The 27,698-nt window shown below is 48.5% G+C and overlaps 1 protein-coding gene across 3 annotated transcripts in view; it reads right to left on the bottom strand.

The window, feature by feature from the left end:
* The window catches only part of LOC134944386 (aldehyde oxidase 1-like), a 144,239-nt gene that overhangs the window by 79,014 nt on the left and 37,527 nt on the right, over positions 1 to 27,698 (bottom strand). Inside the window, exons 1-7 of one of the 3 annotated variants that reach the window (XM_063932967.1) lie at positions 23,573 to 23,662; positions 23,116 to 23,173; positions 20,824 to 20,920; positions 18,946 to 19,054; positions 17,988 to 18,114; positions 17,582 to 17,643; positions 2,948 to 3,016 (exon numbers count right to left, since the gene is read on the bottom strand). In XM_063932967.1, the coding sequence (XP_063789037.1) occupies positions 2,948 to 3,016; positions 17,582 to 17,643; positions 17,988 to 18,114; positions 18,946 to 19,054; positions 20,824 to 20,920; positions 23,116 to 23,143 (492 nt within the window). In that variant the 5' untranslated portion in view covers positions 23,144 to 23,173; positions 23,573 to 23,662. Of the gene's footprint in view, positions 1 to 2,947; positions 3,017 to 17,581; positions 17,644 to 17,987; positions 18,115 to 18,945; positions 19,055 to 20,823; positions 20,921 to 23,115; positions 23,174 to 23,572; positions 23,663 to 27,698 lie in introns of those variants that run through there. The other 2 variants (XM_063932966.1, XM_063932968.1) reach the window with 2 other exon arrangements.

The raw sequence follows: 27,698 nt of genomic DNA, 5'->3' as shown, positions 1-27,698 counted from the left end.
ATGCTGCCATGCAAAGGGAAGAAAAAAAAATTATAATTTTTCCGTGCAGGGCAAATACTGGCTTCTTTTGCATGTAGCCCACAAATTTATGGTACGTGTTTCGCACTCACAGAGTCACTCTTAGGTTTAGTATAGGTTTTTTTTTGTTTTTTAAAGACCTCCGGCTCATACATATTCAAAAAGGACATGTATTACTGTACTGTATATGGCAAAACTCAATCTATGCTAATTATACATTTGATAAATTGCTCATTTATGTATGTCTGTTATTTTCTGTCTTTTTAAGGGACTCATTCTGGGTCGCCCGCAGTGAAGATTTCCACGTGATTTTTTGTACTGTGCATGGGGAATGTGTTACACAGAGGGCACGTACTGAGGCGCAGTTGCCAGTGGCCTATTGGGGCTTTGCGTTCTGCTGTTTGGTAATTATACAAGCCTGGCACCTGACAGAATATAATAGAACCAGATCTTTCTTTGCTTTGTGACAGTGTATTTTATGGGAAAGATTTTCCCAAAATTGTATTTTAGCTTTTCTGTCTCTGTGTACACTATTTTTGTTCATACTGGAAGTGCTCATTTTAACTTTACGTCTTTTAGTAAATTGTCCAGTATTTGTGAATTATTCTCCCAGATGCTTTTCAGTGGTAATTGAATCTTACAGCAAACACAACCTCATTTTGTGCTGTTCCCGGCGTGCGTCTGAAATGGCAACTGCGGCCCTGCACGGACCCAATGGCAACACGTGCAGTAGCAATAAAATCGCTCCACTACGTCCTACATCGGCAGTGCGTGCAACCAGGCACTCAGTCTGCATTCTGTATCAGGCTGACACCACCTCTCTCTGGAGGCAGCATCTGGTTACTGCCACTGGTAACACGGACAGTGCAGAGAGTATCTCGTTTTGCTAACGGACTTAGGGGGTGATTCCAACTTGATCATAGCTGTGGTAAATTTAGCACAGCTACGATCAGGAACACTGACACGCGGGGAGATGCCCAGCACAGGGCTAGCCTGCCCCGCATGTCAGTCCCTGCCCCGTCGCAGAAGTGCAAAAGCATCGCACAGCAACAATGCTTTTGCACTTCAGGAGTAGCTCCTGGCCAGCACAGCTTTTACGCGCTGGCCGGGAGCTACTAGTCGCTGCCCAGCTCGCTTCGGCTGTGTGTGACGTCACGCAGCCGCAGCGGCCAGTCCCCTGCACGGTCCGGCCACGCCTGCGTTGGCCGGACCGCGCCCACAAAACAGCGGTCGCCCCCTCCCACCCAGCAACAGCCTCTGCCTTTCAATCAGGCAGAGGCGATCGCTAGGCAACGACAGCCGTCGGCTGTCAGCCATGCGCCGGCGCACTGCGGCACTGGTGCATGCGCTGTTCTGACCTGATCACTGCGCTGCGAAGAACTGGAGCGAGCGTTCAGGTCAGAATGACCCCCTTAGGGGAACATTTACTAAGCAGTGATAAGAGCGGAGAAGTGAGCCAGCGGAGAAGTTGCCCATGACAACCAATCAGCACTGAAGTAACATCTATAATTTGCATACTATAAAATTATACAGAGCTGCTGATTGGTTGATGGTGAAATTTCTCCACTGGCTCACTTCTCCGCTCTTATCACTGCTTAGTAAACGTCCCCCTTTGGGCCTAATTCAGACCTGATCGTTGTTGTGTGAATTCGCAAGGCAGATGATTATTGATCGATTTGCGCTTGCGTATGGATTGTAGTGCGCACGAGGGCAAACTGTGAAAGAATTCAGTGTCTTTTTTGATCGCTAGGCGTACGCAGATCGATTGACAGGAAGCGGGCATTTGGAGGTGGTAACTGGCCATTTTCTGGGAGTGTCAGGAAAAACGCAGGCGTACCCAAGCATTTCCAGGGAGGGTGTGTGACGTCAGCTCCGGCCCCGATCAGCCTGTTCTCATCACACTGTAGGAGTAAGTCCTGGCCTGCGCACAGACTGCACACACTGGAAAAATTATTAGATGGTGAGTGAGTTGCGAACGGATTTGCAGCTGACCGGCGTTTGCAAAGCTTTTCGCACGGCGTACACAGACTTGCACGGGGCGGATTTTCACTCTATCTGGGTAGCGATTTTCCGATCGCAAACCTCTGCAAATTTACAGGAGCGATCAGGTCTGGATTAGGCCTATAGCTATAACATAACGCAGGCGTCTGGGTCTCTAAGCACTGACATCAATTAGGCATTACCTGACACAATTATCACTCTCCATGATCCAATCATCCGACAATGGGGGTCATTCCGAGTTGTTCGCTCGTTATTTTTTTCTCGCAACGGAGCGATTAGTCGCTAATGCGCATACGCAATGTCCGCAGTGCGACTGCGCCAAGTAAATTTGCTATGCAGTTAGGTATTTTACTCACGGCATTACAAGGTTTTTTCTTCGTTCTGGTGATCGTAATGTGATTGACAGGAAGTGGGTGTTTCTGGGCGGAAACTGGCCGTTTTATGGGTGTGTGTGAAAAAACGCTACCGTTCTGGGAAAAACGCGGGAGTGGCTGGAGAAACGGAGGAGTGTCTGGGCGAACGCTGGGTGTGTTTGTGACGTCAAACCAGGAACGACAAGCACTGAACTGATCGCACTGGCAGAGTAAGTCTCGAGCTACTCAGAAACTGCACAGAGAAGTCTTTTCGCAATATTGCGAATCTTTCGTTCGCAATTTTGATAAGCTAAGATTCACTCCCAGTAGGCGGCGGCTTATCGTGTGCAAAGCTGCTAAAAGCAGCTTGCGAGCGAACAACTCGGAATGAGGACCAATGTCAATAAAACTCTATGATCAATACTAAGAGCCGGTTCTGCAGCACCGTACAAATTGTCCCATTCCACCTGAGACAGCGCTGTTCCCATGGATTTCCTATTACTGTGTGAGTTGGGTTTTTTTTTAAGCAGCTTGAAACATATTCTGCAGCAAAAAAACTAAGTAGCGTTACTCACATTATCCCCGCGGTCACTGCCCATCTCGCCAGCTCTGGGGCTCTGCTCACGTTTGCAACAGTTCAACTCCTGGGCAAACAAATTATACCTCTTGTGAGATAGATAGATAGATAGATAGATAGATAGATAGATAGATAGATAGATAGATAGATAGATAGATAGATAGACAGATAGATGTAATGCATGAATACTGATAGTCAGTGCATCAATATTTCATCAATACTCTGAATGGGGATGGGATACACAAGCATAGAGGCCCCCATAGAGCAGCAATCGATTGGGCAATGTGCTGTTTTGCAGACCATTGTGCAAATAAATCGTCAATGTATGGGGTTCACAGATCACGGATTCAGACGAAAAATCGATTGTGATTGGCAAACCAGGAGGTAAATTTACTAAGATGGGATGTTGCCCATAGCAACCAATCAGATTCCAGGTTTTATCTTCTAGAAGGTGCTAGATAAATGAGTAGTATCTGATTGGTTGCTATGGGCAACATCCCATCTTAAATAGAACTCCCATCTTAGTAAATTTACCCCCAGGTTGTCCAACGTGTTGGATTTCACATATGAATTGGGGCTGCAGATTGCTAGTGTGTGGCAACAATCAGCAGATCTGCAGACCGTTACTAGTAAACTGATGAGTCTTTCAAGATTGCCAGATCTGTATTTGCTGAAAACTAGAGATGAGCGCCGGAAATTTTTCGGGTTTTGTGTTTTGGTTTTGGGTTCGGTTCCGCGGCCGTGTTTTGGGTTCGACCGCGTTTTGGCAAAACCTCACCGAATTTTTTTTGTCGGATTCGGGTGTGTTTTGGATTCGGGTGTTTTTTTCAAAAAACCCTAAAAAACAGCTTAAATCATAGAATTTGGGGGTCATTTTGATCCCAAAGTATTATTAACCTCAAAAACCATAATTTCCACTCATTTTCAGTCTATTCTGAATACCTCACACCTCACAATATTATTTTTAGTCCTAAAATTTGCACCGAGGTCGCTGTGTGAGTAAGATAAGCGACCCTAGTGGCCGACACAAACACCGGGCCCATCTAGGAGTGGCACTGCAGTGTCACGCAGGATGTCCCTTCCAAAAAACCCTCCCCAAACAGCACATGACGCAAAGAAAAAAAGAGGCGCAATGAGGTAGCTGTGTGAGTAAGATAAGCGACCATAGTGGCCGACACAAACACCGGGCCCATCTAGGAGTGGCACTGCAGTGTCACGCAGGATGTCCCTTCCAAAAAACCCTCCCCAAACAGCACATGACGCAAAGAAAAAAAGAGGCGCAATGAGGTAGCTGACTGTGTGAGTAAGATAAGCGACCCTAGTGGCCGACACAAACACCGGGCCCATCTAGGAGTGGCACTGCAGTGTCACGCAGGATGGCCCTTCCAAAAAACCCTCCCCAAACAGCACATGACGCAAAGAAAAATTAAAGAAAAAAGAGGTGCAAGATGGAATTGTCGTTGGGCCCTCCCACCCACCCTTATGTTGTATAAACAGGACATGCACACTTTAACCAACCCATCATTTCAGTGACAGGGTCTGCCACACGACTGTGACTGATATGACGGGTTGGTTTGGACCCCCACCAAAAAAGAAGCAATTAATCTCTCCTTGCACAAACTGGCTCTACAGAGGCAAGATGTCCACCTCATCATCATCCTCCAATATATCACCGTGTACATCCCCCTCCTCACAGATTATCAATTCGTCCCCACTGGAATCCACCATCTCAGCTCCCTGTGTACTTTGTGGAGGCAATTGCTGCTGGTCAATGTCTCCGCGGAGGAATTGATTATAATTCATTTTAATGAACATCATCTTCTCCACATTTTCTGGATGTAACCTCGTACGCCGATTGCTGACAAGGTGAGCGGCGGCACTAAACACTCTTTCGGAGTACACACTTGTGGGAGGGCAACTTAGGTAGAATAAAGCCAGTTTGTGCAAGGGCCTCCAAATTGCCTCTTTTTCCTGCCAGTATAAGTACGGACTGTGTGACGTGCCTACTTGGATGCGGTCACTCATATAATCCTCCACCATTCTTTCAATGTTGAGAGAATCATATGCAGTGACAGTAGACGACATGTCCGTAATCGTTGTCAGGTCCTTCAGTCCGGACCAGATGTCAGCATCAGCAGTCGCTCCAGACTGCCCTGCATCACCGCCAGCGGGTGGGCTCGGAATTCTGAGCCTTTTCCTCGCACCCCCAGTTGCGGGAGAATGTGAAGGAGGAGATGTTGACAGGTCGCGTTCCGCTTGACTTGACAATTTTCTCACCAGCAGGTCTTTCAACCCCAGCAGACTTGTGTCTGCCGGAAAGAGAGATCCAAGGTAGGCTTTAAATCTAGGATCGAGCACGGTGGCCAAAATGTAGTGCTCTGATTTCAACAGATTGACCACCCGTGAATCCTTGTTAAGCGAATTAAGGGCTCCATCCACAAGTCCCACATGCCTAGCGGAATCGCTCCGTGTTAGCTCCTCCTTCAATGTCTCCAGCTTCTTCTGCAAAAGCCTGATGAGGGGAATGACCTGACTCAGGCTGGCAGTGTCTGAACTGACTTCACGTGTGGCAAGTTCAAAGGGCATCAGAACCTTGCACAACGTTGAAATCATTCTCCACTGCGCTTGAGACAGGTGCATTCCACCTCCTATATGGTGCTCAATTGTATAGGCTTGAATGGCCTTTTGCTGCTCCTCCAACCTCTGAAGCATATAGAGGGTTGAATTCCACCTCGTTACCACTTCTTGCTTCAGATGATGGCAGGGCAGGTTCAGTAGTTTTTGGTGGTGCTCCAGTCTTCTGTACGTGGTGCCTGTACGCCGAAAGTGTCCCGCAATTCTTCTGGCCACCGACAGCATCTCTTGCACGCCCCTGTCGTTTTTTAAAAAATTCTGCACCACCAAATTCAAGGTATGTGCTAAACATGGGACGTGCTGGAATTTGCCCATATTTAATGCACACACAATATTGCTGGCGTTGTCCGATGCCACAAATCCACAGGAGAGTCCAATTGGGGTAAGCCATTCCGCGATGATCTTCCTCAGTTGCCGTAAGAGGTTTTCAGCTGTGTGCGTATTCTGGAAAGCGGTGATACAAAGCGTAGCCTGCCTAGGAAAGAGTTGGCGTTTGCGAGATGCTGCTACTGGTGCCGCCGCTGCTGTTCTTGCGGCGGGAGTCCATACATCTACCCAGTGGGCTGTCACAGTCATATAGTCCTGACCCTGCCCTGCTCCACTTGTCCACATGTCCGTGGTTAAGTGGACATTGGGTACAACTGCATTTTTTAGGACACTGGTGAGTCTTTTTCTGACGTCCGTGTACATTCTCGGTATCGCCTGCCTAGAGAAGTGGAACCTAGATGGTATTTGGTAACGGGGGCACACTGCCTCAATAAATTGTCTAGTTCCCTGTGAACTAACGGCGGATACCGGACGCACGTCTAACACCAACATAGTTGTCAAGGCCTCAGTTATCCGCTTTGCAGCAGGATGACTGCTGTGATATTTCATCTTCCTCGCAAAGGACTGTTGAACAGTCAATTGCTTACTGGAAGTAGTACAAGTGGGCTTACGACTTCCCCTCTGGGATGACCATCGACTCCCAGCAGCAACAACAGCAGCGCCAGCAGCAGTAGGCGTTACACGCAAGGATGCATCGGAGGAATCCCAGGCAGGAGAGGACTCGTCAGAATTGCCAGTGACATGGCCTGCAGGACTATTGGCATTCCTGGGGAAGGAGGAAATTGACACTGAGGGAGTTGGTGGGGTGGTTTGCGTGAGCTTGGTTACAAGAGGAAGGGATTTACTGGTCAGTGGACTGCTTCCGCTGTCGCCCAAAGTTTTTGAACTTGTCACTGACTTATTATGAATGCGCTGCAGGTGACGTATAAGGGAGGATGTTTCGAGGTGGTTAACGTCCTTACCCCAACTTATTACAGCTTGACAAAGGCAACACACGGCTTGACACCTGTTGTCCGCATTTCTGTTGAAATACTTCCACACCGAAGAGCTGATTTTTTGGGTATTTTCACGAGGCATGTCAGTGGCCATATTCCTCCCACGGACAACAGGTGTCTCCCCGGGTGCCTGACTTAAACAAACCACCTCACCATCAGAATCCTCCTGGTCAATTTCCTCCCCAGCGCCAGCAACACCCATATCCTCCTCATCCTGGTGTACTTCAACACTGACATCTTCAATCTGACTATCAGGAACTGGACTGCGGGTGCTCCTTCCAGCACTTGCAGGGGGCGTGCAAATGGTGGAAGGCGCATGCTCTTCATGTCCAGTGTTGGGAAGGTCAGGCATCGCAACCGACACAATTGGACTCTCCTTGTGGATTTGGGATTTCGAAGAACGCACAGTTCTTTGCGGTGCTTTTGCCAGCTTGAGTCTTTTCAGTTTTCTAGCGAGAGGCTGAGTGCTTCCATCCTCATGTGAAGCTGAACCACTAGCCATGAACATAGGCCAGGGCCTCAGCTGTTCCTTGCCACTCCGTGTGGTAAATGGCATATTGGCAAGTTTACGCTTCTCCTCCGACAATTTTATTTTAGGTTTTGGAGTCCTTTTTTTTACTGATATTTGGTGTTTTGGATTTGACATGCTCTGTACTATGACATTGGGCATCGGCCTTGGCAGACGACGTTGCTGGCATTTCCTCGTCTCGGCCATGACTAGTGGCAGCAGCTTCAGCACGAGGTGGAAGTGGATCTTGATCTTTCCCTAATTTTGGAACCTCAACATTTTTGTTCTCCATATTTTAATAGGCACAACTAAAAGGCACCTCAGGTAAACAATGGAGATGGATGGATACTAGTATACAATTATGGATGGACTGCCGAGTGCCGACACAGAGGTAGCTACAGCCGTGGACTACCGTACTGTACTGTGTCTGCTGCTAATATAGACTGGTTGATAAAGAGATGTAGTATGTATGTATAAAGAAGAAAGAAAAAAAAACCACGGGTAGGTGGTATACAATTATGGACGGACTGCCGAGTGCCGACACAGAGGTAGCTACAGCCGTGGACTACCGTACTGTGTCTGCTGCTAATATAGACTGGTTGATAAAGAGATGTAGTATGTATGTATAAAGAAGAAAGAAAAAAAAACCACGGGTAGGTGGTATACAATTATGGATGGACTGCCGAGTGCCGACACAGAGGTAGCTACAGCCGTGGACTACCGTACTGTACTGTGTCTGCTGCTAATATAGACTGGATGATAATGAGATGTAGTATGTATAAAGAAGAAGAAAAAAACCACGGGTAAGTGGTATACAATTATGGATGGACTGCCGAGTGCCGACACAGAGGTAGCTACAGCCGTGGACTACCGTACTGTACTGTGTCTGCTGCTAATATAGACTGGATGATAATGAGATGTAGTATGTATAAAGAAGAAAGAAAAAAAAAACCACGGGTAGGTGGTATACAATTATGGACGGACTGCCGAGTGCCGACACAGAGGTAGCCACAGCCGTGGACTACCGTACTGTACTGTGTCTGCTGCTAATATAGACTGGATGATAATGAGATGTAGTATGTATAAAGAAGAAAGAAAAAAAAACCACGGGTAGGTGGTATACAATTATGGATGGACTGCCGAGTGCCGACACAGAGGTAGCTACAGCCGTGGACTACCGTACTGTACTGTGTCTGCTGCTAATATAGACTGGATGATAATGAGATGTAGTATGTATAAAGAAGAAAAAAAAAACCACGGGTAGGTGGTATACAATTATGGATGGACTGCCGAGTGCCGACACAGAGGTAGCTACAGCCGTGGACTACCGTACTGTACTGTGTCTGCTGCTAATATAGACTGGATGATAATGAGATGTAGTATGTATAAAGAAGAAAGAAAAAAAAACCACGGGTAGGTGGTATACAATTATGGACGGACTGCCGAGTGCCGACACAGAGGTAGCTACAGCCGTGGACTACCGTACTGTACTGTGTCTGCTGCTAATATAGACTGGTTGATAATGAGATGTAGTATGTATAAAGAAGAAAGAAAAAAAAACCACGGGTAGGTGGTATACAATTATGGATGGACTGCCGAGTGCCGACACAGAGGTAGCTACAGCCGTGGACTACCGTACTGTACTGTGTCTGCTGCTAATATAGACTGGATGATAATGAGATGTAGTATGTATAAAGAAGAAAAAAAAAACCACGGGTAGGTGGTATACAATTATGGACGGACTGCCGAGTGCCGACACAGAGGTAGCTACAGCCGTGGACTACCGTACTGTACTGTGTCTGCTGCTAATATAGACTGGATGATAATGAGATGTAGTATGTATGAAGAAGAAAAAAAAAACCACGGGTAGGTGGTATACAATTATGGATGGACTGCCGAGTGCCAACACAGAGGTAGCTACAGCCGTGGACTACCGTACTGTACTGTGTCTGCTGCTAATATAGACTGGATGATAATGAGATGTAGTATGTATAAAGAAGAAAAAAAAAACCACGGGTAGGTGGTATACAATTATGGACGGACTGCCGAGTGCCGACACAGAGGTAGCTACAGCCGTGGACTACCGTACTGTACTGTGTCTGCTGCTAATATAGACTGGATGATAATGAGATGTAGTATGTATAAAGAAGAAAGAAAAAAAAAAACCACGGGTAGGTGGTATAGAATTATGGATGGACTGCCGAGTGCCGACACAGAGGTAGCTACAGCCGTGAACTACCGTACTGTGTCTGCTGCGACTGGATGATAAATAATGATATAAAAAATATATATATATCACTACTGCAGCCGGACAGGTATATATTATATAATGACGGACCTGCTGGACACTGTCTGTCAGCAGAATGAGTTTTTTATAGAATAAAAAAACACCACACAAGTCACACGACGAGTGTTTAACTTTTTCAGGCAATCACAATATAGTATACTATACTGGTGGTCAGTGTGGTCAGGTCACTGGTCACGTCAGTCACACTGGCACTCCTGCAGCAAAAGTGTGCACTGTTTAATTTTAATAATATGTACTCCTGGCTCCTGCTATAACCTATAACTGCTCCCCAGTCTCCCCCACAATTAAGCTGTGTGAGCACAGTCAGATATTATACATAGATGATGCAGCACACTGGGCTGAGCACAGATATGGTATGTGACTGAGTCACTGCGTATCGTTTTTTTCAGGCAGAGAACGGATTATATTAAATAAAACTGCACTGGTGGTCACTGGTCAGTCACTAGTAAACTCTGCACTCTCTAGTACTCCTAAGCTCCAGTAAATCAAGTGTCTCTGTCTCAATCTCACTCTCTCTCTTCTAATCTAAATGGAGAGGACGCCAGCCACGTCCTCTCCCTATCAATCTCAATGCACGTGTGAAAAATGGCGGCGACGCGCGGCTCCTTATATAGAATCCGAGTCTCGCGATAGAATCCGAGCCTCGCGAGAATCCGACAGCGTCATGATGACGTTCGGGCGCGCTCGGGTTAACCGAGCAAGGCGGGAAGATCCGAGTCGCTCGGATCCGTGTAAAAAAAGCTGAAGTTCGGGCGGGTTCGGATTCCGAGGAACCGAACCCGCTCATCTCTACTGAAAACGATCCTCATATCACAGAAAAATATCTGTAAAGTGTGAGCGCAGATTGGTGGCTTGGGGAATCTTTAAATCGGGGGACAGTGGCAGAATCTGCAAATTGTTTTTTTTTTTTTTGTGATTGCCGCTGTACGGGGGCCTTTAGGTGTATGCTGCCTTATGGCCCCTGCATCTAGCTAGCAGTGCAGCCTGGATAGGCCCCCTGCCACCTGTATTGTTTCTGCAGTGCCACTCTGGGACTGGTTACACACCCTGCAGCCTGTACAGCCACCCAGACTGTTCTCAGGAGCCATACTACCCAGTGATAAAAGCCCCGTCTTCAGCATGATGGCATGACATAGCCTAACCACACTGTCCCTTTCAAACCGGGACATTCATGGATTACACAGGTTCGGTGGCTGATTAACATCAGGTGAAATGCAGGCTTGAATCCAGCCAGCCCCAGACCCTGTGTAATTCATGAGGATCCTGGGTTAAAGGGATAGTATGGTAAGCAGAGGCGTAACTAGCACAGGGCGAGCAGGGTGCGTGCCCTGGGCGCCGTGGCATGCCCAGCAGAGGGGGGCGCCACCGGCCCCTGCATGCCCCGCTCGCCCCATGCGCACCACCAGAGCACTGAGCATGACCGCGATGTGTCATGGCTCATGCTCCCCTGTCTACGCTAGGGATGGACATCGATGGTCGATGTTTCCGAACCATCGATGTTTTCGTTTCGATGGTAGTGTTTTTAGCATTTAATGGTGCCCTCCCGATGTTTTTCACCATCGAATGATAGTCATTCGATGGTCTTCCGATGGTGGCTTGTTTTTTTCTAATTCCAAATAGCTATGCCTCCCCTTGCTGCTGTGTCTATCAGGGAAACTTCCTAAGTCTGTTGGAGGCTGTCTGTTTCAGACATGAGCCTGCTCAGCCAGTCCCCTCACCCCCTCCCCTCTCTAGGTTGCTGCTAGGCAACAGGGCCCACTGTAAGCTCTGATTGGCTCTCACTGACTCAGAGAGCCAATCAGATCCCAGACCTTACCCTGCAGCAGCAGAAGCCACAGACACTCGGAGCTCAGGAGGATTCAGAGGAGACAGAGTGGCCTCACTGATCTTTATATCACTCCAGCTATTCACTACCACTGATCAGGGGGAATAATTTAGGAGGGCTATGGACAAAGTCCTTGCTTGAGTATGTTTTGGACTGTTTGAAAAACCAAGAGAAAACACAAAAACCATGGAAAGAACATACAAACTCCACCCCATAATCATCGGAATTGGTCCCATGTGAGACAGCAAAGCAAACCGTGCACTGAGCAAGTTGCCATCCACATTATTGTAAGAAATTCCCAGCCGGTACGCCGTACCGCCGGGTCGTCCACAATACTGCATTCCGCTGGCTTCGTTCTGTGTGAGGGGAGGAGAGCGCAGCGCAGTGCCTATCCTGCCCCTCAATTCTCTTGGATGCCCAGTCTCACTCTCCATCGGCGGCGGCGCGGTCAATCTGAATAAGGCACCAGTTTACTAGCCAATCAGAGCTCATGGACCGGCAGCCGTGGCTCCTGATTGGCTGGCGGTCCGCAAACTCTGGCTAACGAACCGGCGCATCATTTCAGATTGACCCCGCCGCCGTTGGAGAGTGAGACCGGGCATCAAAGAGAATTGAGAGGCAAGAGAGACGCTATGCTACGCTCTCCTCCCCTCACATAGAAGAAACAGAGCCAGCGGTAAGGGGGGTGGGGCAATGAGCGCACAGTGGGACAATGTATATCTGCCACAGGGGGGGGCATTGTATATCTGACACAGTGGGGGCGTTGTATATCTGGCACAATGGGGGCAATGTATATCTGGCACAGTGGGGGCGTTGTATATCTGACCCAGTGGGGGCATTGTATATCTGGCACAGTGGGGGCATTGCATATCTGGCACTGTGGGGGCATTGTATATCTGGCACAGTGGGGGCATTGTATATCTGGCACAGTGGGGGCATTGCATATCTGACTCAGTGGGGGCAATGTATATCTGACTCAGTGGGGGCAATGTATATCTGACTCAGTGGGGGCAATGTATATTTGGCACTGAGGGGGCAATGTTACTTCATCATTGGGCATTGTGTATGTATATTATATATGTATATTATACACACAATGTCCAGTGATAAAGTAATATGTTGCTCAGAGTCTGGCCCTGCCCCCGATCCCAATTCCCACATTGCAAACGAAAATGCAGGCTTTTGCGCATGAACTAGTCATATAACTAGTTTTCACCATCGAATACTTTTGATGTGATGGTTAGTAACCATTGCATCGAAAGTTTCAATGGTGGAGCATTGCCATCATATGATGGTTTGCTTTCGATGTCCATCCCTAGTCTACGCAGCCAGCTGCCTCAGCCCGCTGGCTCCCGGCTCCCACTACTAGGTAAGGGGAGGGGGTGATCAGAGGTGAAAGTATGGCGGACGCTGGTTGGCTGAGAATTGCTGTCTCTCAGCCAACCAGCGGCCTGTTACCATGGGAACGGCCACTGACGAGGCGGGGAGCTGTCCCCGGCTCTTCCTGTCTTCCGCGCTCGGCGTGTAGCTCCTAGCCTCCTTCCCCTGTTGTGAAGTGAAGTTCCCGGCTCTCCCCCCCTGGTGATAGAGCTGCTGAGGCTGCTGGGTCCCTTGTGTGATCCTTCTGCCTCCGGAGTGCAGGGGACCAGTCTACAGGGATGTTGATGCTGCTCCCCACGGTGCACGGCCAGTGTTCATGGTGAGTGCCTGAACTTGGCCCCACTCTGCTCCCTGTGCCCCTTTCTCTCCCCTGTGTGGCCCCACTCTCCCCTCTGTGGCCCGACTCTCCCCCCCGTGGTCTCTCCCCCCCCCCCCATGGCCCTCCTCTCCCCACTGTGGCTCCTACTTTAGCCCCTGCAGCCTCACTCTACCCTCTGTAACCCCACTCTGCTCCCTGTGGCCCAACTCTCCCCATTGTGACCCCAGTGGCCCCACTCCCACCCCCCTTTGGCCCTACTTGCACCACTGTGGCCCCATTCTCCCCACTGTGGCCTCTTTCTCCCCCCTGTGTCCCCATCCCCCCCTCTGTGTCCCCCACTCTGCTCCCTGTGCCCCCCACTCTTCCCACTGATGGTGTGCTGAGTGACGACACCGGGTAGGTGATGGTGTGCTGAGTGCCGACATGGTGTAGGTGATGGTGTGCTGAGTGACGACACAGGGGGTAGGTGATAGTGTGCTGAGTGACGACACAGGGGGTAGATGATGGTGTGCTGAGTGACAACACAGGGGGTAGGTGATGGTATGCTGAGTGAAGACACGGGGTAGGTGATGGTGTGCTGAGTGACTATACATGGGATAGGTGATGGTGTGCCGAGTGCTGAGAGACGACACAAGTGGTAGGTGATGGTTGCTGAGAGACGACATGGGGGTAGGTGATGGTGTGCAGAGAGATGTAGGGGGCAGAATGTAAGTCTGGTTGAATTGCTGATGTATGTTGCCTACCTTGTTACTATTCCTACACACCCAGGCATCTTCTGGATGATGTGATCTCCTACATGACTAGTGAATACTGACTGAAGACACCGTCTGCCTCAGAGGATACATTTCTCCAGAGGTTCCACATTGTGAGAAACCATCATACAGGTAAGATGCGTGTACAACTGAAAAGAATGATTCCATTGTGACGTGTCATGTCGGCAAGCCCTAATTTCAGTGGCCATGCCCCCTCTGGTGCGTGACCATGCCCCCTCTGGTGCGTGACCATGCCCCCTCTGGTGCGTGACCATGCCCCCTCTGGTGCGTGACCATGCCCCCTCTGGTGTGTGACCATGCCCCCTCTGGTGTGTGACCATGCACACTTTTTTGCGCACGCGCACATAGCTTATATTATGAATTTTTTTTTTTGGGGGGGGCATTCATAATCTTGCTCTGGGCTCCAAAAACCCTTGTTACGCCTCTGAATTCCCAACAGTCACTCAATCGAGATCCCGGCTGTCAGTATGCCAATTCCGGCATTCTAATCAGTGGTGGGCTCATTAGGGATCCTGACTGGGTCACATTTATTTATTTATTAATAGATAGCTGTAATGGAGTCCAAGTTCACCTGTCGTGTGGGATGCTGGCGAACTCTGAGGTGTTTTTTTTAAAGTGCCGCTCATTTACAAGGCATAACCATGCCCTGTAAATGATTGCCCCTTTAAAAAAAAATCCAAGTTCGGCCGGAATCCCGCACATCGGGTGAACTCATACTGCATTACGTACCAGCCAATATATCCAACCTGCCTCCCACTCCCCTAGTTCAAATGATATAGTGTGTCCAGGTACCTTTCCTACTTTCCTATAAAATTTGTGTAATGTGCAAGATCAGACGGCACCCAGGAACCCCCAATTAAAAGAGGTCACACTCTTGTCCCCTAATTGGGATTTTCGTTGTAGTAAATGATAATGTTATTATGTTAATTTTAGACCTTAGGGCCCCCTGTCTTAAGTACAGCGGGCCCCCCACAGCCTTAATCCAGCTCTGCCGCGGCACTCTCCCTGTCTCCCCGGCCTCGGCTGCTGTACCTGTCACACTGTACAGGCAGCGGCACCTACGAGCCTCCCCCTACTCCCCCCCTGCAGAGTCTCCATATCGCGTGCGCGACCTCGGAGTTGCGCGGCCTCGGAGGTGCAGGTGAGCAGGCCGCAGCAGTTTAAACTTTCCTGTCGGGAGAGGGGGGGGGGGTGCGGGACAGTGTGAGTGCGTGTGTGCTAATTGTGTGTGTGTGGGACAGTGTGAGTGTGTGTAAATTTTTGTAGTCCGGTGTGTGTGGGGGAGGGGAAAGTATGAGAATTTGTGTGTAGTCTGAGTGGGTGTTTGTGGGCTTTGGGGGTGGCCAGTCTGTGTGTGTGTGTAATCTACAATGTGTGTGTGTAAGTAAGAGGGTGGGGCAGTATGTGTATGTGGGCGGGATGTACTAATGCTTACCGCCACGGTAAGCATTGGTACCATTTACCACAGAGGCCATTTACTGAAGAGGGATATGTATTAACCACGGGCACTGAGATGCCCATCTCACTCACCATCCAGCTGGGTGGCCGAGCCGGGCGGGTGGAAAGCCAGCAGCAGGGGCAGCATGCCGGATATCAGCAGCCGAGGGTGCGGGCTGTAAGGCACGTGCGGAGTGGTGCGGAGCCCAAAGCCGGAGATCGGCAGCATGTTGACCGGCAACAAGCGGCTTCTGCTTTTGCGTTCGACATGCTGCCGATCTCCGACTTTGGGCTACGCAGAGTTCGGGGGATAGGTGTCCTCTGCCGGTGTACTGCAGCTCTGGGGGTGCGGGCTCCGGAGGCTCTCAGCACTGTTGAATATCCAGTTGCCTCAAGCACCCTTGGCTGCTGATATCCGGTATGCTGCTGGCTGTCCCCCCGCCCGGCTTGGCCACACAGCTGTACGGTGAGAAGGGCATCTCAGCTCCCGAGGTTTAATACATATGCCTCAGTAAATGGCCTCTGCGGTAAACGATACTAATGCTTACTGCGCAAGTAACAGCGGGGAGGACGGCGCACATCGGGATCCTGCAGCTGGAGTGAAGATCCCCCTTCGGAGCGCAGCAGGCCACACTGAAAAGGGTGCATCCCCGGTGCGGTGCTCTGCATCCCGGGTGGCGCCGAAGACGTGGAGTGTCGGAGGTGGCAGAAGCGCCGCAGCTTGGGGTGAGAAACCGCTGCAACCCTTCCGCTGCTAAACTCTGCAATTAGTCAATTAAGGGGGTAGGCTCCCCTCACCACAGTGCCCACAGGCCTTGTTAATTAAGGGGGTAAGATCCCCTCACTCTACAATGTGAATTTCGGTTCATACCGTGTGCTATAATGTAAATTTCGGCTTATACCGTGTGTTATAATGTGAATTTCGGCTCATACCGTGTGCTATAATGTGAATTTCGGCTCATACCGTGTGCTATAATGTGAATTTCGGCTCATACCGTGTGCTATAATGTGAATTTCGGCTCATACCGTGTGGGGTAATGTGAATTTCGGCTCATACTGTGTGCTATGTGAAAGGGGCACCAGTACTAGATAGTATAAGGGGTTCTACTACACTGAAGGACATGCCCCTTTTGAGTGACCACGCCCCCTTTTCCGGAGCGCGCGCATAATTGCTGTCTACACTTTTTCATTCCCCCTTCAAAAATTCCACTCCAACCACTGCACCTACATCTATACATACACAGCACACCCTGACATCTTTATATACAGTGACACCAGTGGCGTGTGCACATACTTGCCTTTTGTAGTTTTTTTTTTTTTAAGGGGGGGGGGGGGTGAAGGTGGGGGGGGGGGGCGCCATTATTGATCTTGCCCTGGGCTCCAAAACCCCTAGTTACGCCTCTGATGGTAAGCCTAGCATGAGGTCATGCTCCCAGGGTGTGGGGTCAGCACAGGGCACACTACCGCCCTTTTATGGCACTGGACTGGCCCACTTTACCAGGCATCCGGAGAGCCACCTGCGTTTCGGGAGTCTCCCGGAAGAAGGCAAGTGGATACATTATCATGTAGTGTACCATTAGGGTAATGCCGTCAGATACACAAGAACAAATAATATTTTATTAGTAAATGCAAATAACATTTACCATATTAAATTAAAAGAGACATCACCTCCAAATCCACTATTTTCCCTTTATAAATGACGCAGGAATTGTCCTGAAGCTGCTAAATAATGGAATGAACTGATGTAATATAGCTATGGTGCAAATGACTTATCATCAGCTGGGAGTCAATCTGAAAATAGCCATTCAGGAGACATCGATGTTGGTCGTCGTCATCATCATCATCATCGTCGTTGTCATATATGTTTGCACCAGTTCTCCAGCCTCCTGGTGTGTGCCTCACATTCTGTAAGCCAACCCTTACTTTACCTAGGCTCCCCCACCCATCCCTCTCCTGTAGCACCTGCCCAGGCATGATGCTGCAAAATGCAGCTGGCAAGGTCAGTAGCACCAGGCTGACAAGTGGTTCTATAGAAGGTGGGCAGGGACCTGCCTTGGGTGCATTCAACGACCTCATTCCCCCCCCCACCCCCCAAGTTTACCAATAATACCAAATCCACAGCCCACCTTGCAGAAGGTCTGGCAGCCATCGAGTATTGGCCGGTATCCGGTACAGCGGCAGAGATTTCCTGGATGGAAAAATAATAACACATATTATGCATAACATACAAAGATAGAAAACAGTAACAGGGCAGCACAGTTGCACTTTGGTTAGCATTGCTGCTTTACCATGCTGAGGTCATGGTTCCGCTTCCAACCGGGGCCCTGTTATGGCGTTTGTATGTTCTACTACCCCGTATTTACGTGGGATTCCCCCAGTTTTCACCCCCACATACTAGTATGTCGATTGGGTACAGTATATGTACAGTGTGTGTGTGTGTGTTACTATATATACTATGCACAGCACTGCGTAATATGGTTGGCCCTATATCTGTAATACAGCACTGGATGAAAACGTATGTAAAGAACATACCCCCGAGGGCTTCATATATCTGTTCCATGGTGGGTTCCGGGTGAGTCCTCAGCAGAGAGTACATGGACATCACCATTCCAGGGCTGCAGAACCCGCACTGGGAGCCGTGAGCTTTGGCTATCCTCTCCTGTGATAAGAAATGTGTGATAAGACCCTGCTCGTATTATAGCTGGAGCTAGGAATAGTACATAGCCTGCAAGAAGAAGGCCGCTAGCCTAAGATGGGATAAACATTGTATACCAGTACAGTATGGAAGAAACGCTCCCTAACCATTACAGAGCTCAGGGGACAAGGGGCTCATTCAGAGGTAGATGCAGGTGAGAGAACGCCCGTTCGGAGTGATAATCGGCAAACTGCGCATGTGCAGGCCACGAGAAATCCTTACTGCGCACGCTCAGAATACAGTGCAATGGTGTACACATTTGCGCCATGCATTTTAGACGGGTTCTGCAATTCATGGGCGGTTCAAGGTGGAGACTGGGAGGTGACATCTACAGAGGCCATATCTTAAGAAAGTTACAAGGGAGACGCTGTGCCAGGCAGGGGCAGCTCACCGTGTCCATGTTGCGACCGTGTCTATATTCACAGCAGGTGTGTGTTCACCGCCTTCTAATGGACTTAGGGGGACATTTACTAAACAGTGATAAGAGCGGAGAAGTGAGCCCATCAACCAATCAGCAGCTCTGTACAATTTTATAGTATGCAAATTATAGATGTTACTTCAGTGCTGATTGGTTGCCATGGGCAACTTCTCCACTGGCTCACTTCTCCGCTCTTATCACTGCTTAGTAAATGTCCCCCTTAGCTACTGTATATCTCCTCAGTCCCCCACTTCCCACCAGATTATGGTGGCTTCCCCCTGTCATTATTTCCTGGATCCTATATTGAATACAGTGCAACGTTGGAAACTACAACTGCAGATAAGCAGCAGAAGGATTAAACCTGCGCTCTGCCTCACCTGTACCGGGTGCATTCTGGGGGTGGTGCTCCCAATCCCCTCCACTGTAGTGACGGCAACACCATGGAGAACGCAGACAGGCAGTAAGCAGGCGTTGACTGAGTAATGTCTACACGCTGTTAAGGCTTCAAAATGATCTTGTAACTAAGAATATACAGTGATATGCATTCACTCTCCTGTTCAATCAGAGCAGTTACTAGACCACAAATTTCAAGATGGAGGCTATTCATAGGGGCTAATTCAATTGCATGCAAGGTGTCACCGGAACGGTTGCGCAACAGGTGTTTCTCGCTTAGTTCTGCTTCACAGCCAACAGAGTTACGTTTGTGGAAATGAGCGTACATATTACCACAGCAATGTCCTTCCACATTTGGTCAGCAGCCTGCTGAAACAGTGGGGGTCATTCCGAGTTGTTCGCTCGCAAGCTGCTTTTAGCAGCATTGCACACGCTAAGCCGCCGCCTACTGGGAGTGAATCTTAGCATTTTAAAATTGCGAACGAAAGATTAGCAGAATTGCGAATAGACACTTCTTAGCAGTTTCTGAGTAGCTCCAGACTTACTCGGCAACTGCGATCAGTTCAGTGCTTGTCGTTCCTGGTTTGACGTCACAAACACACCCTGCGTTCGCCCAGACACTCCTCCGTTTCTCCAGCCACTCCCGCGTTTTTCCAGAAACGGTAGCGTTTTTTCACACACTCCCATAAAACGGCCTGTTTCCGCCCAGAAACACCCACTTCCTGTCAATCACATTACGATCACCAGAACGAAGAAAAAACCTCGTAATGCCGTGAGTAAAATACCTAACTGCATAGCAAATTTACTTGGCGCAGTTGCACTGCGGACATTGCGCATGCGCATTAGCGACTAATCGCTCCGTTGCGACAAAAAAATACAGAGCGAACAACTCGGAATGACCCCCAGTGAGAGAACATAAGAGGAACGCATCAATATACTTACTATAACAGTTAGGGGTGCCCATTGACCATTGATGGTAGTGATTACCAGGCCCCGTGGGGCATATTTACTAAAGGATGATCATCATAGATTTCTTTATTGATTTTAAATCGATGAAAATCGATATTGTGCTTTAGGGCTAAAACAGACATTTTCTGTGCTGACAGAAGATTTTTTTATATTAATTTTTAAATGTTAGTAAATGTTTTAGCCCCTGAAACACAATACGGATTAAGATCAATTTCCATTAATTTGCAATAAAATGGAAATTCAGCTTTAGTAAATATACTCCAGTGTCTCCGTAGGGCCCAGGATTGCAGTGCGCTCACTAGGCCGTATCTGCTCCCCCACTACGGATTCTAAGAGATTTTGGGGGTCATTCTGAGCTGATCACTCGCTAGCAACTTTTTGCAGCGCTGCGATCAGGTTAAATCTCTGCAAAACTGCGCATGCGTATGCACCACAATGCGCAGGTGCATCGTACGGGTACAAAGAGGATCAGTGCTGGGCGATGGATTTAACGAAGAATCCATTCTCACAGCCGATCGCAAGGTGATTGACAGGAAGAGGGCGTTTGTGGGTGTCAACTGACCGTTTTCTGGGAGTGGTAGGGAAAACGCAGGCGTGTCCAAGCGTTTGCAGGGCGGGTGTCTGACGTCAATTCCGGGACCGGACAGGCTGAAGTGATCGTAAGGGCTGAGTAAGTCCTGAGCTACTCAGAGACTGCGCAAAATGTTTTTGTACCGCACGGCAGCACGGGCGTACGCACACTTGCACAGCTAAAATACACTCCCCTGTGGGCGGCGACTATGCGTTTGCACGGCTGCAAAAAGTAGCTATCGAGCGATCAACTCGGAATGACCCCCAATATACTGTAGGTCATATTTGGATCACTCTGCCTCGTTCATTAGTGATTAGGATACAGGATCTTCTTGGAGACAGGGTGGATATGTGACACCATCACGGTACAGGATCCGCAGCCGCCTCCTCCGCAGCCGTACTTTGTACCTGTCAAGTGCACTGGGAAATACATCGTCAAGGGAAATGTTTCATTGTGTTTTGCCAGCAGCATAACTAGTCACTTGTGGGCCCCATAGCAACATACATAAGAGCCCACGTACTGTCCAGGTGTGGTTCTTAGGGTCGATTACACTTAGGTCGACAGTGTCTAGGTCGACCACTATTGGTTGACAGTGACCAAGTCGACAACGAAAATAGGTTGACACAAGCGTTAGGTCGACATGAGCATGAGCTAGGTCGACATGACAAAAGGTCGACATGAGTTTTTTTGTTAAAAAAAATTGGCGTCGTTTTCTTCGTAGAGTGACCGGGAACCCCAATTAGTGCACCTTGTCCCCTCGCATGGCTCGCTTCGGGCGAGGTGCCTCGCTCCTCTACCGCTGCACTCGGCACAAGTTATCGTTCCCAATCATAGTCCACGTGGATCGTAAAGTAAGAAAAAGTTCAAAAAATAAAAAAAAAATAGTGAAAAACTCATGTTGACCTTTTGTCATGTCGACATAGAAACCATATCGACCTAGTGACCATGTCGACATAGAAACCACGTCAACCTAATGTATGTCGACCAATAGCGGTTGCCCTAATGACTGTCGACCTAAGTGTGGTCAATCTAGAGACCGGATACCGTACTGTCCAATGGCAAGAAAACTCACATAGACACATAGAACAGACAAGGAAGACACCTCCCCCCTCCTCCCGCTCACCTGCAGGCCCCAGATACACCTTCTGGTAGTAGTTACGCCTTTGTGTTTGCACAGCAGCCAACCAACACAAAAGCTTTATCTATACAGGCTCATTTCTTAGAAACTTTCCCACATATAGTTGTATCATAGCGTGTAGTATGGTATGCCGGCAGCCAGGATCCCGACCGCCGACATACCGACAGCTGAGCGAGCGCAAATGAACCCCTAGCGGGCTCGCTGTGCTCCCCACGCTGTTATTCTCCCTCCAGGGTGGTCGTGGACCCCCAAGAGGGAGAATAGTTGTCGGTATGCCGGGTGTCGGGATTCTGGCGCTGGTATACTGAGCGCCGGTAATCCCAACAGCCAGCATACTAAATACCACCCGTATCATACATAGATAAATGGCCTTTTTGTGTTCCTATATGGTGACATGCCACATATAATGAATTATACTCTGCGCAGGAAGAGTCAATCATGAATATCAAGTATCTTTACTGTATGTAATATTAATATATGAAAGTGTCGGTCTCCTGACAGTCAGCTGAACCCTATATAACACGGTATAATTAGATAACAAGCAGCGGCATTGCGCTAGTCATGTGATTTATCTCTCTTCTTCTTTGGACATTCATTGAAGTAGTGATGCAAATAATTGTATTTAACTATGGATCTTTTAACATGTATACTGTATCTGCTTTTATAAACTTAAATAATAAACTTATTTTAAAAACAATAATGATATAGGCCCCTAAGCTGGGATCCGGTCAGGATCCTGGCAGTTGAAATAACTATGCCGGAATCCCACACACTGCTTGGAATGCCGACACCGGCAAGCCGACTAGAATCAGAATCCCAGCGCCTGAATCCCGACCCCAGAGGTCCCGAATGAGCGTGTGCCGGCCCATTGGTCAGAATACACGCATTTTTTAATGTTAGTAAAAGCTTGTGGTTTGGGAGTAGAACCCATCAATCGCAACGACCCTCTGGGATCTGAGCTTGCATCTGGGAGCATTTGCATTGCTGCGTTGGTTTTTTGGATGCTGCACGTTCCGTTTACTTTCTTCACCTTACCTTACGATAACGACACGCCGGATGAAAAGTGGCTGTGTTTGTGTGGTGCCGCGTGAAGTCAGATGTACTACCTTAGGCCAATGCAAGGATCCATGCGGCTTGAAGCGGGAATCCGCACCGCCCACTGTTTAACCGTCCACAGCTGCGACACTTGCGTCTCACCCATACTGGGTGTAAGAGACCCATCAGAAACATTCTTCCCTCCGCTGTATATGTGACCCAGAATAGCACGGACCCCTAGCTACACACCTACGACGCTCCCATGAGATAAATCTCTTGTGTGTGATTATCGAAGTAGTAGTGCCCAGTTGCCACCATGAATGTTCATTTCAAGCCCAGGTCCTAACTTGGCCGAAGATACAGATACTAGCTGGTATGTTATCTCCATCCAAGACTTAGTAAATAGAACTCCATATCTTTACATTTGCAGCGGAAGGATACGTTTTCTCCTCAGGTAAGGCAGTAGCATTTCCGCCGGATCTGCATGCTGCTCTGTGATCTGCAGTGCAGAAGTAGAAGACGTCATAGGAGGAGATATAAGTAAATGCACTAATACTGTATCAATGTCTCTCATATAAACTGATTGGTTATTATAAAATCACAGAACCGCTGGGAAGATTTGGCTTTGACATTTTCCATAATTTTGTTTAATTTGCACAGTGGGCGCAATTGTCTATTGAAGGAGCAAATTACACTAATGGCATTTGTAACCCTTCTTATGCCACTTAGTTATAACCGAAACACATTGGGTCTGAATCAGAAGTGGACGCATTGCCGGTGTTTGCGCAGTTAAGCATATTTCTCTGACGTCCTAGTGGATGCTGGAAACTCCGTAAGGACCATGGGGAATAGCGGGCTCCGAAGGAGACTGGGCACTCTAAGAAAGAATTAGGACTACCTGGTGTGCACTGGCTCCTCCCTCTGTGCCCCTCCTCCAGACCTCAGTTAGAATCTGTGCCCGGCTCGAGCTGGATGCACACTAGGGGCTCTCCTGAGCTTCTAGAAAAGAAAGTATATTTAGGTTTTTTATTTTTAGTGAGATCTGCTGGCAACAGACTCACTGCTACGAGGGACTTAGGGGAGAGAAGCGAACCTACCTGCTTGCAGCTAGCTTGGGCTTCTAGGCTACTGGACACCATTAGCTCCAGAGGGATCGAACACAGGCCCAGCCTCGGTCGTCCGGTCCCGGAGCCGCGCCGCCGTCCCCCTTGCAGAGCCAGAAGCAAGAAGAACGTCCAGGAAATCGGCGGCTGAAGACTCCGGTCTTCATTAAGGTAGCGCACAGCACTGCAGCTGTGCGCCATTGCTCCCCATGCACACCTCACACTCCGGTCACTGATGGGTGCAGGGCGCTGGGGGGGGGGGGGCGCCCTGGGCTGCAATAAGATTACCTTACATTGGCAAAAAAATACACATAATATAGTCATTAAGACTATATATGTGTAAAATCCCCTGCCATATATCCATAAAAAAAGCGGGAGAAGTCCGCCGTGAAGGGGCGGGGCTATCTCCCTCAGCACACTGGCGCCATTTCCTCTCACAGCTCCGCTGGAAGGACGCTCCCCAGGCTCTCCCCTGCAGTTTCCAGGCTCAATAGGGTAAAAAAGAGAGGGGGGGCACTAAATTTAGGCGCAAATACTATATATATAGCTGCTATAGGGTAAAATCACTCATTATAGTGTACATCCCTGTGATTTATAGCGCTGTGGTGTGTGCTGGCATACTCTCTCTCTGTCTCCCCAAAGGACTTTGTGGGGTCCTGTCCTCAGTCAGAGCATTCCCTGTGTGTGTGCGGAGTGTCGGTACGGCTGTGTCGACATGTTTGATGAGGAGGCTTATGTGGAGGCGGAGCAGGTGCCGATAAATGTGATGTCACCCCCTGCGGGGTCGACACCTGAGTGGATGGATATGTGGAAGGAATTATGTGACAGTGTCAACTCCTTACATAAGAGGTTTGATGACATAGTCGGATGTGGGACAGCCGGCTTCTCAGTCCGTGCCTGCCCAGGCGTCTCAAAAGCCATCAGGGGCTCAAAAACGCCCGCTACCTCAGATGGCAGATACAGATGTCGACACGGATACTGACTCCAGTGTCGACAACGACGAGACTAGTGTACATTCCAATAGGGCCATCCGTTACATGATTACGGCAATGAAAAATGTGTTGCACATTTCTGACATTAACCCTGGTACCACAAAAAAGGGTATTATGTTTGGGGAGAAAAAGCAACCTGTGGTTTTTCCCCCTTCTGAAGAGTTAAATGAAGTGTGTGAGGAAGCGTGGGTTTCCCCCGATAAGAAACTGGTAATTTCCAAAAAGTTACTAAGGGCGTACCCTTTCCCGCCAGAGGATAGGATACGTTGGGAGACATCCCCTAGGGTGGATAAAGCGCTCACGCTTGTCAAAGAAGGTGGCACTACCGTCTCCGGGTACGGCCGCCCTAAAGGAGCCTGCGGATAGAAAGCAGGAGGCTATCCTGAAGTCTGTATATACACACTCAGGTATTATACTGAGACCGGCTATTGCTTCAGCATGGATGTGCAGTGCTGCAGCTGCGTGGTCAGATTCCCTGTCTGATAACATTGATACCCTTGACAGGGACACTATATTGCTAACTGTAGAGCATATTAAAGACGTAGTCTTATACATGAGAGATGCACAGAGGGATATTTGCCAACTGGCATCTAGAATAAATGCAATGTCCATTTCTGCCAGGAGAGTATTATGGACTCGGTAGTGGACAGGTGATGCGGATTCTAAAAGGCACATGGAGGTTTTGCCTTACAAGGGTGAGGAATTGTTTGGGGATGGTCTCTCGGACCTCGTTTCCACAGCGACGGCTGGGAAGTCGACATTTTTACTAGAGATGAGCGGGTTCGGTTTCTCTGAATCCGAACCCGCACGAACTTCATGTTTTTTTCACGGGTCCGAGCAGACTCGGATCTTCCCGCCTTGCTCGGTTAACCCGAGCGCGCCCGAACGTCATCATGACGCTGTCGGATTCTCGCGAGACTCGGATTCTATATAAGGAGCCGCGCGTCGCCGCCATTTTCACACGTGCATTGAGATTGATAGGGAGAGGACGTGGCTGGCGTCCTCTCCATTTAGATTAGGGTTGAGAGAGAGAGAGAGAGATTGACCTGAGGCTGTGATACTGTAGAAGAGAGTGCAGAGTTTAGTGACTGACGACCACAGTGACCACCAGACAGTGCAGTTGTTTGTTTTATTTAATATATCCGTTCTCTGCCTGAAAAAAACGATACACACAGTGACTCAGTCACATACCATATCTGTGTGCACTGCTCAGCCCAGTGTGCTGCATCAATGTATATATATATCTGACTGTGCTCAGCTCACACAGCTTATAATTGTGGGGGAGACTGGGGAGCACTGCAGTGCCAGTTATAGGTTATAGCAGGAGCCAGGAGTACATAATATTATATTAAAATTAAACAGTGCACACTTTTGCTGCAGGAGTGCCACTGCCAGTGTGACTAGTGACCAGTGACCTGACCACCAGTATATATAATATTAGTAGTATACTATCTCTTTATCAACCAGTCTATATTAGCAGCAGACACAGTACAGTGCGGTAGTTCACGGCTGTGGCTACCTCTGTGTCGGCACTCGGCAGCCCGTCCATAATTGTATATACCACCTAACCGTGGTTTTTTTTTCTTTCTTTATAGTCATACTAGTTACGAGTATACTATCTCTTTATCAACCAGTCTATATTAGCAGCAGACACAGTACAGTGCGGTAGTTCACGGCTGTGGCTACCTCTGTGTCGGCACTCGGCAGCCCGTCCATAATTGTATATACCACCTAACCGTGGTTTTTTTTTCTTTCTTTATACATACATACTAGTTACGAGTATACTATCTCTTTATCAACCAGTCTATATTAGCAGCAGACACAGTACAGTGCGGTAGTTCACGGCTGTGGCTACCTCTGTGTCGGCACTCGGCAGCCCGTCCATAATTGTATATACCACCTAACCGTGGTTTTTTTTTCTTTCTTTATACATACATACTAGTTACGAGTATACTATCTCTTTATCAACCAGTCTATATATTAGCAGCAGACACAGTACAGTGCGGTAGTTCACGGCTGTGGCTACCTCTGTGTCGGCACTCGGCAGCCCGTCCATAATTGTATATACCACCTAACCGTGGTTTTTTTTTCTTTCTTTATACATACATACTAGTTACGAGTATACTATCTCTTTATCAACCAGTCTATATATTAGCAGCAGACACAGTACAGTGCGGTAGTTCACGGCTGTGGCTACCTCTGTGTCGGCACTCGGCAGCCCGTCCATAATTGTATATACCACCTAACCGTGGTTTTTTTTTCTTTCTTTATACATACATACTAGTTACGAGTATACTATCTCTTTATCAACCAGTCTATATTAGCAGCAGACACAGTACAGTGCGGTAGTTCACGGCTGTGGCTACCTCTGTGTCGGCACTCGGCAGCCCGTCCATAATTGTATATACCACCTAACCGTGGTTTTTTTTTCTTTCTTTATACATACATACTAGTTACGAGTATACTATCTCTTTATCAACCAGTCTATATATTAGCAGCAGACACAGTACAGTGCGGTAGTTCACGGCTGTGGCTACCTCTGTGTCGGCACTCGGCAGCCCGTCCATAATTGTATATACCACCTAACCGTGGTTTTTTTTTCTTTCTTTATAGTCATACTAGTTACGAGTATACTATCTCTTTATCAACCAGTCTATATTAGCAGCAGACACAGTACAGTGCGGTAGTTCACGGCTGTGGCTACCTCTGTGTCGGCACTCGGCAGCCCGTCCATAATTGTATATACCACCTAACCGTGGTTTTTTTTTCTTTCTTTATACATACATACTAGTTACGAGTATACTATCTCTTTATCAACCAGTCTATATTAGCAGCAGACACAGTACAGTGCGGTAGTTCACGGCTGTGGCTACCTCTGTGTCGGCACTCGGCAGCCCGTCCATAATTGTATATACCACCTAACCGTGGT

This window comes from Pseudophryne corroboree, chromosome 7 (assembly GCF_028390025.1).
Source record: "Pseudophryne corroboree isolate aPseCor3 chromosome 7, aPseCor3.hap2, whole genome shotgun sequence".
NCBI lineage: Eukaryota > Metazoa > Chordata > Amphibia > Anura > Myobatrachidae > Pseudophryne > Pseudophryne corroboree.
This window is presented reverse-complemented; position numbering and strand designations above follow the sequence as displayed.